Raw genomic sequence first — 17,475 nt, 5'->3', positions numbered from 1 at the left:
TCAGATCTCCACAGTTAAGCTCCATAAGGGAAGGGACTATATTTATAAACAATGTTTATCAGTTATGGGCCAGACACTATACTAAGTGTGTTGCATAATTTGCCTTTTTTTAGTATTCACCAGAGCCCAGTGGAGAAGTACTATTATTATTTACAGTTTATAGATGAGGAAACTGAAGCTCAGAGAAGGAAGTTGTTCAGTTATATCGCTCATTAGTGGCAAAGAGGAAATTTAAATCCATCTTTCTGATTCCAGATCCTATACCATTAGCCACTAGCATTACCTAGACTATGCTGGGCACATACTCTATCTCAAAAAATATTTTCAATCTTGAGTGGTTACACAAAATGATTGTTTAACCTAGAAGCTAGCAGTTAACATCTGAGTAGCATTGCTAAATAGCCCACCCATAAAGCAGCAGGGGGCCTAAGAATTTGGGCTCAATCCTTGTGTTTTCTCTGATTTCCACATCATTATGCATTTCATACAGTTTAAAGCTGATGGAACAGGATACTTGCAACCTTGAAGAGGAAGAACGAAAAGCAAGCACCAAAATCAAAGAAATAAATGTTCAAAAAGCCAAACTTGTTACTGAATTAACAAACCTGATAAAGGTAAGCCATTTTCTTAATTTTAGTCATATTTTTTTTGTTGCAGGTCGACAGCAAAATCTTAGCAAGAGATTGTATTGTTGGACATTTCTCATTATAGATCAGTAAATTGGTTTAAAGCACTCATTAAGCTAAATTATTTTATTCCAGATGACTCAAATATACAAGAAAACTTTCAAATTCTCTTAGAATAAAATTATAAAAAGAATTATTTGAGAGAGGTATCAGTCACATTAGAAAAATGTTATTTTTTTCATGGTTTATAATTTTGTTTTTTAAAAGAAACTGTATTGTTTTTCTTAGTTGTAAAACAAACTCATAGGGGTTTTTTATTCCTAGATTTGTACTTCTTTGCATATACAAAAAGTAGATTTAATTCTTCAAAATACTACAGTGATCTCCGAGAAGAACAAATTAGAATCAGATTATATGGCTGCTTCATCACAGCTACGTCTCACAGAGGTAAAATGTTTGTTTTTATTTTTTATTTTGGGGCTTCAGACCAGTTTGAAAATGTGTGTGTGTGTGGGGGGGGGTGTATGTATATACACACACACACATATATATATATATATATATATATATCTCATGCCTTGCAATATGCAGTTTTTTTATGCTCTTTAATTTACAAATTTAATGCATCCTGCTGATGAGGAAGCAATATTTGAAACCCTTTGTACGTATTCTGCATTTTATGTTATTTGATTGGGGGAGGTGTGGTAATAATCAAAAAAGAGAATTAGAGTCCCTGATTTAGTCACTTGAAGACCAAAGTCTCATGTCTGCTTTCTTAACCAATATAAATTATAGTTGTTACTGTTACCAAGCAGCAACTAGTAGCTTTTATTGCAGTTTGTATCCCATAAAGTAAACTGCAGATCAGTTCTAATCAACACTGAGAGTGGCCTTAGTGTGTAATCTTGGTGATTTAACCTTCTGTTAATACCTGTGAAACGATGATAAATATCGAAATAGTGGGGGGTTGGGGTGCTGTACTAAGTTAACATAAATTCCAAAGAAGAACTAGCAACAAAATGAGTTAGTATAACAGTGGGATAGTTTTTGAGTCTTTCAAATCCTTTCCCAAAAACAGAAGAGCAACTAGGATAACATAACAGTTAACAAACAACCCATGGACAACATATACAACAAACCAAGCTTTAAGGTATCCCTATAGGTGTACTGCAGTATATTCTCACACTTAACCACCCAGGGTTAACATCAGGCTAGTTAAGGGCTTAGTCCCCAATAAAACTACCCTTACTTCAAATTCTAGCTGCAAGTTCAGAGGTCCCCAGGCCACCTGCACTTCTGACTAATTGGCTACAAATTCAAGAGCTCTTATGACTCCCCCAGGTTCTGTAATTAACCAGAGTGACTCACAGAACTGAAGAAAAGGCTATATTTAACAATTACAGTTTTATTATAAATGATACAAATCCCTACTAGTCAAATGAAGAGACATGTAGGGTGAGGTCTGGGAGGGTCCTGAACACAGTTTCTGTACACTTTTCTGGTGAAATCAGGATGTGTCACCCTCCTACCATCAGTGTGTTCACTAACCAAGAAGCTCTATGGAGCTTCAGTGTTCAGGACATTTATTGGGGTTGCATTACCTAGGCATGATTGATTGGATCATTGGCCATGTGGTTGAACTCAATCTCCAGCCCTTCTCCCTGGAATTCAAGAGATTGGGAGGACAATAATAAGACTCAAAGCCCCAGCCCTCCCCTCTAGTCACATGATTTGTCTTTCTGGCGTTGCCTTCGCCCATCCTGAGTCACTCCTTAGCATAGTAAAGTCAGGTGTGATCCTAGTAGGGGCCCATGAAAAACAAAGACAGACACTCCTATCACTCAGATAATTCCTAGGGTTTTAGAGTCTTCCTCCCAAGAACCAGGGACAAACATCAGTCAAATTCTATATTTTACAACACCTTTGAACTCCAAACTATAGGTGGGTAAGATCAAATCAGCAGCAGCATCAAGACTGGTGTGGTATCAGAAAGTATGTGGTAAGAAGCAGAGGGAAGGCTCCAAGAATCCAAAAATCAAGTCACCAACAGGTACTCATCTCTAAAGAAGAGAGGCCCCATTTGGTGTGGAAAGTTCAGCAGACCAATTTGAGAGCAGCTGAAACTGGGAGGTGACCATAGACTCAAGAAAGGTCAGGTGGCGCTGGGGTGGTGGTTTAGGCCCTGTGAGCTCTCAAATTAACCGAAACTGCTTTGCAGAACAAAGCTGCTTACTGAGGAGAACTAGAACTACAGGATAGACTAAGGAGATAGTAAGCATGTATCATGTGATTATAAGGCTGACACAGCTAAAGGCACAACAGTCTAAACATGGGAGAAGGGAGACAGTGTAAGTAAAATGGAATATATTTGCTGATTGTCCTATAGGTACTATCAGGAAATAAAAGGATTAGATGCTTTGGGAGAGGGAAATGAGGGAGAATTTCAATATTGTTTATAGTAGGAACCAGTATCTCAAAAAAGATATTAAGGCCGTAAGGATATTGTATAAGATATTTTGCACATAAATAATCTTTCAAATAAAAATAGCTTTCCTGGGCTTCCCTGGTGGTGCAGTGGTTGAGAGTCCGCCGGCCGATGCAGGGGACGCGGGTTAATGCCCCGGGAAGATCCCACATGCTGCGGAGCGGCTGGGCCCGTGAGCCATGGCCGCTGAGCCTGCGCGCCCGGAGCCTGTGCTCCACAACTGGAGAGGCCACAGCAGTGAGAGGCCCGCGTACCGCAAAAAAAAAAAAAAAAAAATAGCTTTCCTTAAATGCCAACAATAGATGAAAAAGGGAGAAGGGGACAATATAAAACAGATTACATCACTGAAGATTAGATATTTAATTTATATACATATTAAGACAACACAATGGCAGAACTTAGGCCAAACATCAATCATATCATTAAATATAAATGGAGACAATTTATCTTTTTAAAAAATTTTTTGAAGTAAAATCCAATACTATGCATAATATGAGAGGCACATCTAAAAGAAAGAGATTCAAAAAGGTTTAAAATGAAAGGACAATGAGCACAAGGGATCTTTTGGGGTCAAAAAGGCTCAAAATATTAATCAAAAATATATGATAAACCTATTGATTTCATAATTGATGCTTAAAATATTAATGGTCACCTTTGGAGGATATTAGGGAACAAGCTCATGATTTTCAAAAATGGCAAAGAAAGAATCTAGCATTTATGCTGTCTTTTTTATGTGAACTATTTAGGATAAACAAATGAGATGGGGAAGTTTTTCTTTACAGAAGTATTTCAGTTAATAAATGCAGAAGGAAAAAAAAGAAAGAAAAGAAAAGATGCAAATGGAATTATAGTGTTAGAATATCACCACCTTGTAGCTGCTAATGAATCAGTGGATCACATTAGCTGCTAACATCACAAAAAGATAGCCAGATATTTATTTATGTGTATCCTGATGGAAGGACATAACACAACACCATCTGTGAACTAATGTGAAAAAAATCAAATTTCAACCCGATTAAACCTCTAGAACAAGGTTTCTCAATCTCAGCACTATGAATATTTTGAACTGGATAATTCTTTTTGTGGGGGGCTGTCTTTACCAGCATCCCTGGCCTCTATTTGCTAGATGCCAGTAGTACACCATTCCCTCAGCTGTGACAACCAAAAATATTTCCAGACACTGCCCTGGGGAGCAGAATTGCCCCCATTCAGAACCATTGCTCTAAAACTACCAGTTTACAGGAAATACAGGAGAGCAAAAAATATGCTAAATGACTCCACAGGAATACAGTCAGCAAAATCTAGAACGTAAGGGACTATATAGGGACAAATCATTTACTTTAGCGGTGTCCAATAGGAATATAGTGCAAGCTGTATGTCATTATAAAGTCTCTAGTGACCAAATTTTAAGAAGTAAAAAGAAATAGGTAAAATTATCTATCCATTTAATAGTATATTTAACTCAGTAAATTAAAATGTTATTTCAACATGTAATCAATACTGGAAAATTATTGAGATATTTTACAATTTTATAATAAGCCCTCAAAATACTGTAATAAATACTTACATCTGAATTTAGATGATACATTTTCATCACAAATATTAGATTTTATAAAACTTAAGAGTTGCAAAAGTAAATTCATATACTCAGATTATTCTAAACATTTTCTGGTGGCTAAAGTGAGTATTGATTTTAAATTATTTTAAATTAAAAATTTAGTCTCTCAGAACTCTAGTCACATATGACTTGTGCCTTACTTTATTGGGCAGTGCAGTACTGTAACTAAGATAAAAAGGGGAGAGGAAATGTATAAGCTAAAAGGGACTTAAAAAACGTACTAACCAAATACTATGTGTGGACATTATTTTGATCCTGATTTGAGCAAAGCAACTACTTAAAGAAGAAGTTCTGAGAAATGGAATTTTGAATATTGACTTAATATCTGATAATATTAGAGTTTACTGACAGTATTTTTTAAGTTTGATAATGTGGTTATGGATTTTTTTATCTTTTAGAAATACATTGCCGTAATATTTACAAAGAAAATAATGTTTGGAATTGCTTCAAAATAATCCAGGGAGGGGGCCACATGGGGAGCGAGTGGGGATGGTCATGAGTTGAAAATTGTTGAAGAAGCTGGATGGTAGATACATAAAGGTTTATTATACTGTTCTCTCTCCTGTTTCATATATTTCTACATTTCCCATAATAAAAAGTAAATGTTTCCATTCTTGGCCATGATGAAACAGGGGCTCAGTTTACCCTCTTATTTTAAACCACTAAAAGATGGGACAAAGTATATGAAACAAAGATTTTCAGACATTGAATAACAGGCAGCACAGGACAGTGATTCCGTAAGAGAAGGGAAAACAGAACCAGGTGAGCTCTACAATTGCCTTAATTAGCTTATTGCCTGGAGAGTTTCCAGGCCACGATGTAGGGAAGAGGGATTTAATAGGAGAGAGCATAACAGTACAAATCCTACAGACATTAAAAGGATTTGTTCATTGAAATGAACAAATTTCTTAAAAGATACAAGCTATCAAAGATCACTGAAGAAGGAGCTAATTAGAATAGCCCTATGTTTACTGAAGAAATCATATTTGTAGTTAAAAGTCTTCCCATAAAGAAAACTACAGGCCCAGTGGCTTCACTGTTGAATTCTACCAAGCATTTAAAATAATATCAATTCTACCTAAAGTCTAGAAAAGGTGAAAAGGAAGGGAATACTTGACACATTATATGAGGCCAGCCTTAGATATCAAAACCAGACAAAAGAAAACTACAGACCAATATCTCTCATGAACATAGATGAAGAAATTCTTAATAAAATGTTAGCAAATCAAATTCAGCAGTATATAAGAGTAGTATATCCTAACTAAATGAGTTTATCCCAGAAATACAAGGTTGATTCACTTTAAATCTTTAAATCTCTACTAGAAATGTGCAACAAGGCAAGAAAAAGAGAAGGCTTACATATTGAAAAGGGAGAAGAAACTTGCCCATTTCAGACAAGTATGATCATTTCTGTGGAAAATATTAAGGAATGTACAGAAATGCTTCTAGTTGAATTTAGCAAGGTTGCAGGATACAAGTTTCAATATGTAGAAATCAGTTGTGGTTCCGTCTGCTAGCAGTGAACAATTTGAAACTGAAATTTAAAAATACTGTGTACAATAGCATCAAAAATATTAAGTACATAGGGATGTATATATTTTGGCCAAAAAGTTCATTCGGGTTTATTTGTAAGATGCTACAAAAACCCGAACGAACTTTTTGGCGAGCCCGATATATATGACCTATACACTAAAAACTATAAAACTATAAAAGTAAACGGAATTGATTGTGTTCATGGATCAGTGATTCAAGATTTGTTAGAATGTCAGTGCTCCTCCAAATCTGTAGATTCGGTAAAATTCCTAGCAGGGTTTTTGGAAGGGTTTTAGTTTTTGGAAGTTGACAAGCTTATTCTAGAATGCAGTGGGCTTAGAAGATCTTTGAGAAAGAACAAATTGTATGACAGAAACTACCTAATTTTAAGACTTATTACAAAGCTACAGTAATGAAGACACCATTGTATTGGTGTAAAAATAGACATATGGATCAGTGGAACAGAGAATCCAGAAATAGATACACATATATACAGTCAGTTGTTTTTTGGCAAAGATACTGAGGCAATTTAATGTAGAAAGAATAGTTTAACAAATAGTGCTGGGACAATTGAATAGTCACATACAAAAAATGAACCACAACCCTTACCTCATACCATATACAAATGGATCATCATAGACTTAAATGTAAGAACTAAAGCTATAAAACTTCTTGAAGAAAACATAAGAGAAAATCTTAGTGACCTTAGTTTTGACAAAATAGAATAAATAGAACACTAAAAGCATGAATTATAAAGGGAAAGAAATCAGAAGTTGTACTTCCTCAAAATTAAAAATTTTTCAGTAGACACTGCTAAGGCAGGCTACACACTGGGGAAATGTATTTGCAAAACATACATCTGACAGAGGACTTGTATTTAGATGAAGGGCTCTTACTATGGGCCAGATCTAGCCTAAGGTCTGTTTATGTAAAGTCCCTGCAAGCTAAGAATAGTTTTTGCATTTTTAAAAGCCTCCACCCAAAAAAAGAAGAACATGTAACAGACTGTATGTGGCCCTCAAAACCTAAAATATTTACTTAGTGGCTCTGTATAGAAAAAGTTTGCTGACCCCCGATAGATACTATAACAAGAACTCTTAACAATCATCCATATAAGCAAGACAATTCAGTCAAAAAAACAGGCCAAAGATTTAAACATAGTCTTCACTAAAGTATACAGAGAGCAAATGATCACATGAAAAGGTGCCCAACCTTATTAGTCAGTAGGGAAATGTGAATTAAAGCCATAATGAGCTATCACCACAGACCTACTAGAATGATTTAAAATTTTAAGACTGACCAAACCAAAGTGCTGGTGAGGGTGTGGAGCATCTGGCACTTGCATACATTTCTAGTAGAGATTTAAAGTGAATAACCACTTTGGAAGACCACTTGAGAGATTCTTAAATGCTAAACATATACCTGCCGTGTGAGCCAGCCATTCCTCTCCCAGTATTTACCCAAGAGAAATAAAAGTATATGTCCATGGAAGACTAGTACACAAATGTGTAGCAACTTTCTTTGTAATAGCTAAAAAATATGAAATTCTACAAAATGCAGAATGCTTAGTGACTGAAATAAATCAGTGGTTACCTGCGAAGGGTACAGTGGGATGGATTACAGATGGATACACAGTTGTTGAAGGCGATAGACATGTTCATTATTAGTGGTGATGGTTTCACTGATGTACATATTTGTCAAAATTCATCAAGTTGTACACTTTATATATGTGCAGGTTATTTATCCATTAGTTACACTTCAGAACTGAAAAATTTAAGGAAAAAACTTATGAAGTCTTTTTTCAAGTATGAAATTTTATATACAAAAGTAAAACGAGTAATATAACATCCATGTGTCCACTGTCTCTTCTAACAGATGTAACACTTCACCATATTTGTTGCAGGGTTTTAAGACTATTCATGTATTCAGAGTCCCCTTGTACCCTTTCCTATCTATTCTTCTGCTTTGCTAGAATATACTCCTTTCTGGCAGTGGTCTGTACATGATTCACTTTACACTTACCAGAAACAAACGTGTTGTGTAAAAGTGAACTATAGTAGTATCTTTCAGTGGAAAGAGTCTTTAGAGGCTGGGTAGCCATAGGATTGCATAGATGAATGGAAAGATTAAATCAGAGTAGAAGAAGAGCTTCATTATTCTGAAGCCAGCTTCTTCAAAATCTCTGGCTTCTTGAAAAAGCTTATGGCTAGAAGAAATGGGAAAAAAACAAGAATTTTGCTAGCAGGTAAGCATCTTAAAGTATGCAAGCACAAACACACCTAGCCAAAAGGAGCTGAAGGTCAGGTTCCATATCCTAGGGTTGTGGGTAGTTCAGTTTGAGCAAAAACCGGAGGGTTGGAAGAGGGGAAAGTTCCACCCCACCCAAAGAAAAGGGGTGGAGGAAGACAGGAAGGCAGCGGGTGTAGCAGTAGTCACTCTGAATATGTAGAAGAGATCCGGCAAAGAAACTTGGGTGGGGGGTGTGGGGGTGGGTGCTGGATGTGAAACAAGTTTCCAACGGAGAGCTCATCAGTGTTTACTTCGTGGGAGCATAAGGGAAGTCATCTGCAGATCGTGTGTTCTCTTGGTAAATAATGATAGAGCCCATGCCAAAGTTTCTTCATTGATTGAGCCTGTGAACATGGTTGTTGAGTATGGTGTTATAGAAGAGATTTCATGAAGGAATTGACCCCTTATGCAGATATATGGAGCTTTCCGTCCGGGCACACGAGACAGTATTTGATCCTGCTGCCTGAAGTTTTGTTTTTGAATTAACTGTCAATGAGAACTTAAGAAAACTACGGGTGTCATGTTACATAAGTATCACAAAATCATGTTCACTTTGGAGTAAGCCCTCTCCCAGACTTCAGCCCCTGTTGACATGGTTAGAGATACTCTTCAGCAGCCTTAGTTCACATAGATGTACTAAGATTAGGTGCAAACTGTGACTGATCCATTTTGTTAGTAGTAGCAGAAATAGTAATATTTTGAGTTGAGCTAATTACTCTGGAGAGTAGGAAAGTACTTGTGAGGAGGTTTTGTTTTCAATCTTTGAGTCACTAATTTTTTACAAAGATGGCCACATTATACTGTCTAGAGAAATAATCTGATTAGCTGCGTGTCACTCTAGATTTTGTTACCTGGAAATAATACCCACTCAGTTTTCAGCCTCTTACCATACTCACACACACATCTTGTCAGGTTTTTCCATACTAATCTTACTTGATACTACCCCTGGCTTTATTTTGTATTTCCTCAACATATTTTGCAGCATGGTTTCCCTTTTTTATATGTTGATCTGAAAGTTATTAAATGCTTTTTATTCATAATTGTCTTACCAACCCTTTTGTAAGGTTCTTTTATTTCTTACACTATGTTTTGATAAGTTTTGTTACTGACTGATCATAGTCACCAACCACACATTTTAAACAGTCAAGAATGATGAGTAAAAGATACAGAGAATAAGTGTTTGGTAGTTCATTTTCTCTTTCATTTGCTCTTTTTCCTTCTCATGTTTGCTGTCACTTACCCATATTTGCTCTTACCTATTCTTCTGCTGTCCTACTGCATTTGAAACAAAAAGAAATCATTTCCTTCCTTCCTTCCCTCCCTCCCCTCCTCCTTTGGACACACTGCAGGTTGTACTAAGGAACCATTACTGCCACTTCAGGGTTTGTCTTTTACCCTGATCATGAAAACAAGTTCACAAAAGAAGACTGACACAAAAATTCAGTAGGGATTGTATTCGTGAAGGAACTTAGGGATAGGGATAACTAACCACCACTGAGTTTCAAACTTCCTCAAATTATTGGAAGGCAAATAGGGGAAAAAGGGTTCCAGACCCATAAAACATCTCCAGAGGTATGTCATTACCTTCTGGAATATTTTTATGACAAGTTAATAAGCTGACTGAATCCATATATGGAGGGGACAGATGGATGTACAGGTTACTTGGTTTTTTACTTTGGGCAGCGTTCCTAACCACTCCAAGCCTACTGTCTTCAGCCATAGGTATTATGGTACCTAACTTGCAGGGCTATTTGTGATAGTAAATTCAATAATATATATCATGATGCTTAGTGTGTACCTAGCATGAAACCCATATTTCCTTAAGAAGTATAGATTTACATCAGGTTTAATATTACAAGAATTGGAAGTTGTTAAATTTATTTATCCTAATACTAAATTTAGAAATTCTGTGCTTTCATCTAATGTTCTTTCCTCTGCCTGCCTGCTTACTGCTCTCCCACAAAAAACAACTTCAGAGGACTTTTTTTTCCAATTTAAATGAGATATATGTATTTGGCGGGAAAAAATCCTTTCCCAAGTAAATAGTATTATTGTCACTGTTTACTATTAGATTGATTGAAATAGAATTTGTAAGCTTGTATATTAAAACGTCAGTGAAGACCACTGATTTCTAAACTTCAAATTCGACGTTAAAATTTTAAGCTGCTTAAAGAAAAGATTAAATACTTTTCATATTTCTAAAATATATATGCAGTCCAATATGAACGAAAACTTATGGTTAACATTTGAATTTGCAATCAATTAAATTGGAATGAAGTTTGATTCTTTTCTTTATATGAAAGGAAAATTGAGGAAGAAATGTTTTTGATCTACAACCAGTTTTTAAGCATAAGTTTGTGCTACCTAGAACGTAGTTTAATTCCTTTCACACCAAAATGGCTTTCATTTTGTTTCACTCTTATTTTAATAAATTAAGTAGAATATTTACTGTGTTAAGTTTATGTGCAACATATATTCAGTAAGAAATTCTGTGAACAATCTGATTTTTTCCACTAGAGGGCCCTCTTAGAGAAGGTTTTTCTTGTTTAGTGTCAAGGTATTTCTGTACAACTTTCATAACAATTGAACTTTATCAAAAGACTTTCAGAGAAAAAAAAAAAAAAGACTTTCAGAGAAAAGATAATACTTACTCATTTCTTTCAGGGTATGTACCTACAGAGTAATCTTTTCTAAGATGTTGGTGGGGGATATTTTGTAAGTTTGCCATTTTCTCCCCTTATGTTTTACACAGATGAACTGTTTCTGTGGCCTTTTAACTGTTAAAGGCTAGATTCTATGAAGAAATGTAAATAAGCCCTTTTCACTAGCCTGAATTTACAGTGTTATCTTATATAATTGGACTCTTTCTGCACCCCACCCCCGCAGAAAAACTCAGTAAGAATTATGGGGTGGGGGAAGAACAGGTGCTATGTGAATAGTGTCACAAACATGTATGTATAGAAACAACATTGTCTCTCTTTTTTTTTTTTTGGCTGCATTGGGTCTTCATTGCTGCGCGCAGGCTTTTCTCTTATTGCGGCAAGCAGGGTCTACTCTTCGTTGTGGTCCATGGGCTTCTCACTGCGGTGGCTCCTCTTGTTGCGAAGCATGGGCTCTAGGCACAAGGGCTTCAGTAGTTGTGGCTCGCGGGCTTTAGAGCGCAGGCTTAGTAGATGTGGCGCATGGGCTTAGTTGCTCTGCGGCATGTGGGATCTTCCCGGACCAGGGTTCGAACCCGTGTCCCCTGCATTGGCAGGTGGATTCTTAACCACTGCACCACCAGGGAAGCCCTCTGATAAAGATTTTATCAGACATGCCACCAAACAGAAGGAAACTATTGAATGAGCTTTTGTCCTAAGCCCAGAGCCCCAGATATTCAGCTTGGGAATATTTCTTTCCCATAATGTTCTAATACTTCACTTTAGCAAGATCCAGAGGAATAGGAAGTAGGAAGAGAAGACTTGAGGAGTGTTTAGTTCTGTCTAGCTGTCCCATGTTTTGCATTTGCCTGAGTATAATAGGCTCTAGAGAGCAGAGTAAGGGTGACTGGGAGTCTTTAATTTTCTTTTATTTCTCTTGCTGTGTAGGAGCCAAGGAATCCATTCAAGGAAACTTTATATTGATACTAACTGATCAGTATAAAGGCTTGCTTGCATTTTCAGATCAGTCCAGTATATATATACTTTTACTAACTTTTGTCTTAGTTTACTTTCTTTGCTGTCAAACTTGTGTGCATAAAAATTACCTCAGGACATTATTAATAATGCAAATGTCCAAGCCTTGGCCCCAGAGGTCTTAATTGTTAGATCTGGCTTGTGGCTGGGACATCAATACTGTTTAACAAATCTTCCCTCTATCTCACCCCTGCTCTGGTACTTTTTGTGCAGACCAAAGTTTGATGGAAAGAGCAAGCTAAGACCTGTTTTCTTTTTCATTTGCTATTTCCAACTTAATTATCTCTGAACCACATATAAAAAAAGGAGATAATACATTTCTTTAAGATGGTAATGAGGATTATATTAATTACCGTATAGGATGGGGGTGATACCCATGATGCCCTTTGTTTTTTTCTCTTTTTTTAACATCTTCATTGGAGTATAATTGCTTTACAATGTTGTGTTAGTTTCCGCTTTATAACTAAGTGAATCAGCTATACATATACATATATCCCCATATCTCTTCCCTCTTGCGTCTCCCTCCCTCCCACCTTCCCTATCCCACCCCTCTAGGTGGGCACAAAGCACCAAGCTGATCTCCCTGTGCTATGCGGCTGCTTCCCACTAGCTATCTATTTTACACTTGGTAGTGTATATATGTCCATGCCACTCTCTCACGTCATCCCAGCTTGCCCTTCCCCCTCCCTGTGTCCTCAAGTCCATTCTCTACATCTGTGTCTTTATTCCTGTCCTGCCCCTAGGTTCTTCATGACCATTTTTTTTTTTTTAGATTCTATATATATGTGTTAGCATACGGTATTTGTTTTTCTCTTTCTGACTTATTACTTCACTCTGTATGACAGACTCTAGGTCCATCCACCTCACTACAAATAACTCAATTTTGTTTCTTTTTATGGCTGAGTAATACTCCATTGTATATATGTGCCACATCTTTATCCATTCATCCGACGATGGACACTTAGGTTGCTTCCATGTCCTCCACAATGCCTTCTTGTTACACATGAAACTTTTGCCACCTGGCTCTTGCCCACCTTGCCACTCTCATCTTTTACACGCTTACTTCTTCTCCAGCCACGTTGAATTTCTTGTTCCCTAAATAAGCAGGCCCTGGAGGCTTCCATGGCCTGTACGTTTTAAATCACCTATCCTGGGAATACCTTCTGCTGCTCCCTCTTAGTAATTTCTTATTTGTCCTTTAAGATCATTCACTTGACATAGCTTCTGTGGCCACTCTGACCTTCCTCCATCCCTTGCCCACACCACACACATACTCTCTTTGTGTAATTCCTCTTTCTTTTTTAATGTGCAAAATGGGGATAATAATACTATACAGTGCTGTGAAGCACCTAGCACATAAGCTTTCAGTAAATAGTAGCTGTTTCTTGTATGGTAATTAATGACTTTGTGTATCTTCCTTCTTATTCACCTTTCTGTATGCTCAGTGCATAATAAAATACTGACATTTGATAGGTTCTCAGTAATTATTTGGTGAAGGAACGAATGGGTCCATGAATAAATGATAGCTACCTGAAAGGTGCTTGGAAAACTATCAAACATTATTTAAAGGTTCTGCTTACATTTGAATGCTGAGTATTTGGATATGAAGCCTACATACTGTATATATCAAATTTTATTAGAGTGTAATTATACATAGCTAAATTAAACTTTCAGAAAAAGGCAGTTAAATTTAAATTTCAGAGCTCTTACAGATTCAAGAAATGCCATATTATTAATGTCCCGATATATTGTGAAGTTTAAGTTCAAATTTAACCTTTACAATAAAATCAGTCATGGTTTGAGATATGTTTTCAGATGATTTGCTTATCACAATCAAAATTCAATAATATATTTGATATAATGTGGTGGTTTAATAAAATAGCCCTCTGACTTAACAGTAACATACAAATTTTCAAAATATTTCTTTTTCTTGTATTAGCAACGTTTCATCGAGTTGGATGAAAGTAGACAGAGATTATTGCAGAAATGCAGGGAACTTATGAAGAGAGCCAGGCAAGTATGTAACCTGGGTGCAGAGCAGACCATTCCTCAAGAATATCAGACAGTAAGTATAAAAAGTATATAACGCTACAAGCTAACATATTTCAGACAGCTATTTGTAAGCTTAAAGTGTGTTAGGCATTGTACTGGGCCATGAAAAACACGATGTGCCATAAAATATGAGATCTCCCCACCCCCCCGCCACCATTTTTAAACTGAGTATGTATGTAAAGTAATTTTGCTCAACGAATTTTCTTCACTATACTCAGACTTGGACACCAGTCAGTCTTAGTGCTTCATACTAAAGTTGTTAAAACATGGGTATTATTTTGCAAAATTATTAATGCCATAACATTCATTCTTCCAGTAAAAAGCTTTTTTCCCCAAGCACCCTTTTAATAGGTAGGGTCAGGAGACGGGTTATAGCTTTTCATGGAAACATAGTACCAGTAATTGATATATAAGGAACAGTAAAGAGAAGTGATATTTAGACAAACGAAGGCAAAATGAAAATGTTTTCCTGGAAATGAGGGTGTTTATTTACGGTTGAGTGGGAGCTGAATCTTTATGGCTGACATCTGTTGCTAAGGAAAGGGAAAAAAGAGCCTTTCTTTCTTTACATTATGTGTATTTTATATTCTGACATATCATTCAGTTAGTAAAATGAGAAGATGCTGCCCTTTCTTCCAAGTTCTACCACTAATTAGGTAGCCCTGTGACCCAAAGCTTTATCTGACAGGTAGGAATAATACCTTGCCTACATACTTACTCTCTCAGAATAATGTCAAAGTAAAATTAGAAATAAAATTTTAAATATCTGGTATTTGTGTGGCTTTTTAAATTTCAAATGTTATCTATTTCAGTAGATAATGAAATGTCTGCTAAAGATATAAATAGAACTGGAAATAAAACTTATTTGGATTATAATTTTCATATCCTCAAAGATTGTGCTTTATGCTGTCAGACCCAGAAACTAGGGAGAATGGATCTGTTTGGATACATAATAGGAATTTAGTAGATATTTGTAAGAAAATTGAGGGGCTATTGTTTCTAAAAATAAACCTTCTCCAGAATACATTGTGTTTATAAAATAAGTAAATACTAGTACAATATCTGTACTAACTTTTTCTTCCAGAAAGTAGCATGATTCTGTCCTTGATACATGGTACTGTTTTTGAAAGAAACAAGATTAGAACATAGTTCATGTGTTCATTAAAAATGTATTGATTACCTTCTATATATCACATGCACTGAACAAAACACACATACTTTCTTCTCTCTTGAAATTTATATTCTAGTCTGGAGGGTGGGGAAGACAAATCAAAAAGCAAACAGATTATGTCGGGGATAGTAAGAGGTACTAAGAAGAAGAATAAAACAAGGTAAGGGGCTAGAGTGTCAGGGAAGGCTCCTTTGAGAAGATACTATTTTAGACGAGTCTTGAATGAAGAGAAGAAATCAGTCAAGTGAAGGTTTGAGGGAAAAGCATTCCAGGCAGAGGAAACAGCTCATACAAAGCTCCTGAGGCAGAAGTATACTTGGCCTGTTTCAGCATAGAAAGAATCTCAGTGGGGCTACAATTTATAATCCAAGCAGAAAGGGGGGCAGAAGCCAGATCCTGTAGGGCCTTATACACCATAGAAGGAATTTTGGCTCTATTTTGAGATGGAACCCACTGGAGAATTTTAAACAGAAGAGTTATAGAGGTAGGACAACTTCAGTTTGTAAAAGAGCACTCCAACTGCTGTATGGAAAATAAAGTAGGGATACCAGAATGGAAGCACAAAGACCATTTAGAAGATTATTGCTTTGGACCAGCCAAGAGATTTTTGTGGCATGGATTAGGGTGGAAGCATTAGACACAGAGCAGTTTACAGACTTGAGGTATCTTTTAATGACAGAACCAGCAGGACTTGGTAATGGATTTGAGTTGAAGGGTAAGAGAGAGAACCCCTTAATTTGTTCATTTACTGAGATGGAAAAGATTGAAGGACAAATCAGTTTGCTCAAATTGGTGGGGAAGGTGAGGAAGTTGAAGATTTGTGTTTCACCATCTTAAATTTGTCTATTAAAGAGTCAAATGAAGATACCAAGTGTTCGGCACGTGAGTTCAAATCTCAATGGACAGGTCAGATTCAGAAAAATATACTTAACAAATATCTGAAGGCCTATAGGAGTTGAACTGCTTTCCAAAAGGTTAGGGAAAAAAAGACAGGTTAAGATATTAGATTAATGCAGTGTGTTAGGATCTTTTTCAAGGTTTCAATATTCATTTTGTACATTGTAGTACATAAACTTTCGCAGGTTGTGGTGAAAAAGCAATGTACTGCTTTGCCTCGCCCCACAATAAAGTATCTCCTCTAATTTGTCTCTGTGGCATGGTCTCAGAAGATAGTACTGTGGTGAAATTCTACTGTCAAAGTAATTGGATTCTTAGGATGCTTTTGTAGTTCTTCACAAGTACAGTATAAAGTTCTAACTTCTTGCTCTCTTTCAATGCCCCACATATTCTGGACCCATTCTACCAATTCAGCAAGTACCCACCATTCCAAATGGACACAACTCCTCACCCCCCATGGTATGCAGTGCTCATTCTTTTTTCCAAGCTCCTGTCTCCCCTCTGCCTTACTTTTCCCTAGCCATTTGCTTTAAGGCCCAGAGATGGAATCTGGGCCTGAATTCTCTTACTCTCTTGTAGCTCCTGTAGCATGAACTGATACTTCCTTTCTCTGAATTCCATAACCTGTATGATATGTACTGCTTATTTTAATACTCAGCATCAATACATTGCCTTAAGGTGTTAGCCCGTGTTATTAAGTATATACATTTTGTTTTCTTTTAAAGTAGAAGCTTTTTGAAAGCAAAAAGCCGTGTTTATAATTCCTTTGATTCCTTATTGTGTGCTAGCATGCTGTTCAACACATAGTAGATACTTACTAACTCAGCAGAATATTTTTCTTTTAACTATTTGAACTATTTTCACTGTACTATCTATAATAATGGACAATTTTTTTCTTCTTTAGGCTTTCCAAGATCTTCCAAACACCTTGGATGAAATTGATGCTTTATTAACTGAAGAAAGATCAAGAGCTTCTTGCTTCACAGGACTGAATCCTACAGTATGCCTCTTTCCCTAATGCCCACTGCAGCCACCACCGTCACCACACCCTGCCCCAAACAGAAACGCACGTGCGCGCGCGCGCACACACACACACACACACACACACACACACACACACACACACACAC

General features: G+C 36.6%; 1 protein-coding gene across 1 annotated transcript in view; it reads left to right on the top strand.

Moving 5' to 3' along the window:
- Positions 1–17,475, top strand: part of SMC5 (structural maintenance of chromosomes 5) — a 99,263-nt gene that overhangs the window by 75,675 nt on the left and 6,113 nt on the right. Inside the window, exons 15-19 of the mRNA XM_027105963.1 lie at positions 491–614; positions 951–1,073; positions 14,165–14,290; positions 16,760–16,804; positions 17,250–17,345. Coding sequence (XP_026961764.1) covers positions 491–614; positions 951–1,073; positions 14,165–14,290; positions 16,760–16,804; positions 17,250–17,345 — 514 coding nt within the window. The remainder of the gene's footprint in view (positions 1–490; positions 615–950; positions 1,074–14,164; positions 14,291–16,759; positions 16,805–17,249; positions 17,346–17,475) is intronic.

Source organism: Aethalodelphis obliquidens, unplaced genomic scaffold (assembly GCF_003676395.1).
Source record: "Aethalodelphis obliquidens isolate GAN/ISIS:26980383/991018 unplaced genomic scaffold, ASM367639v1 scaffold7, whole genome shotgun sequence".
NCBI lineage: Eukaryota > Metazoa > Chordata > Mammalia > Artiodactyla > Delphinidae > Aethalodelphis > Aethalodelphis obliquidens.
This window is presented reverse-complemented; position numbering and strand designations above follow the sequence as displayed.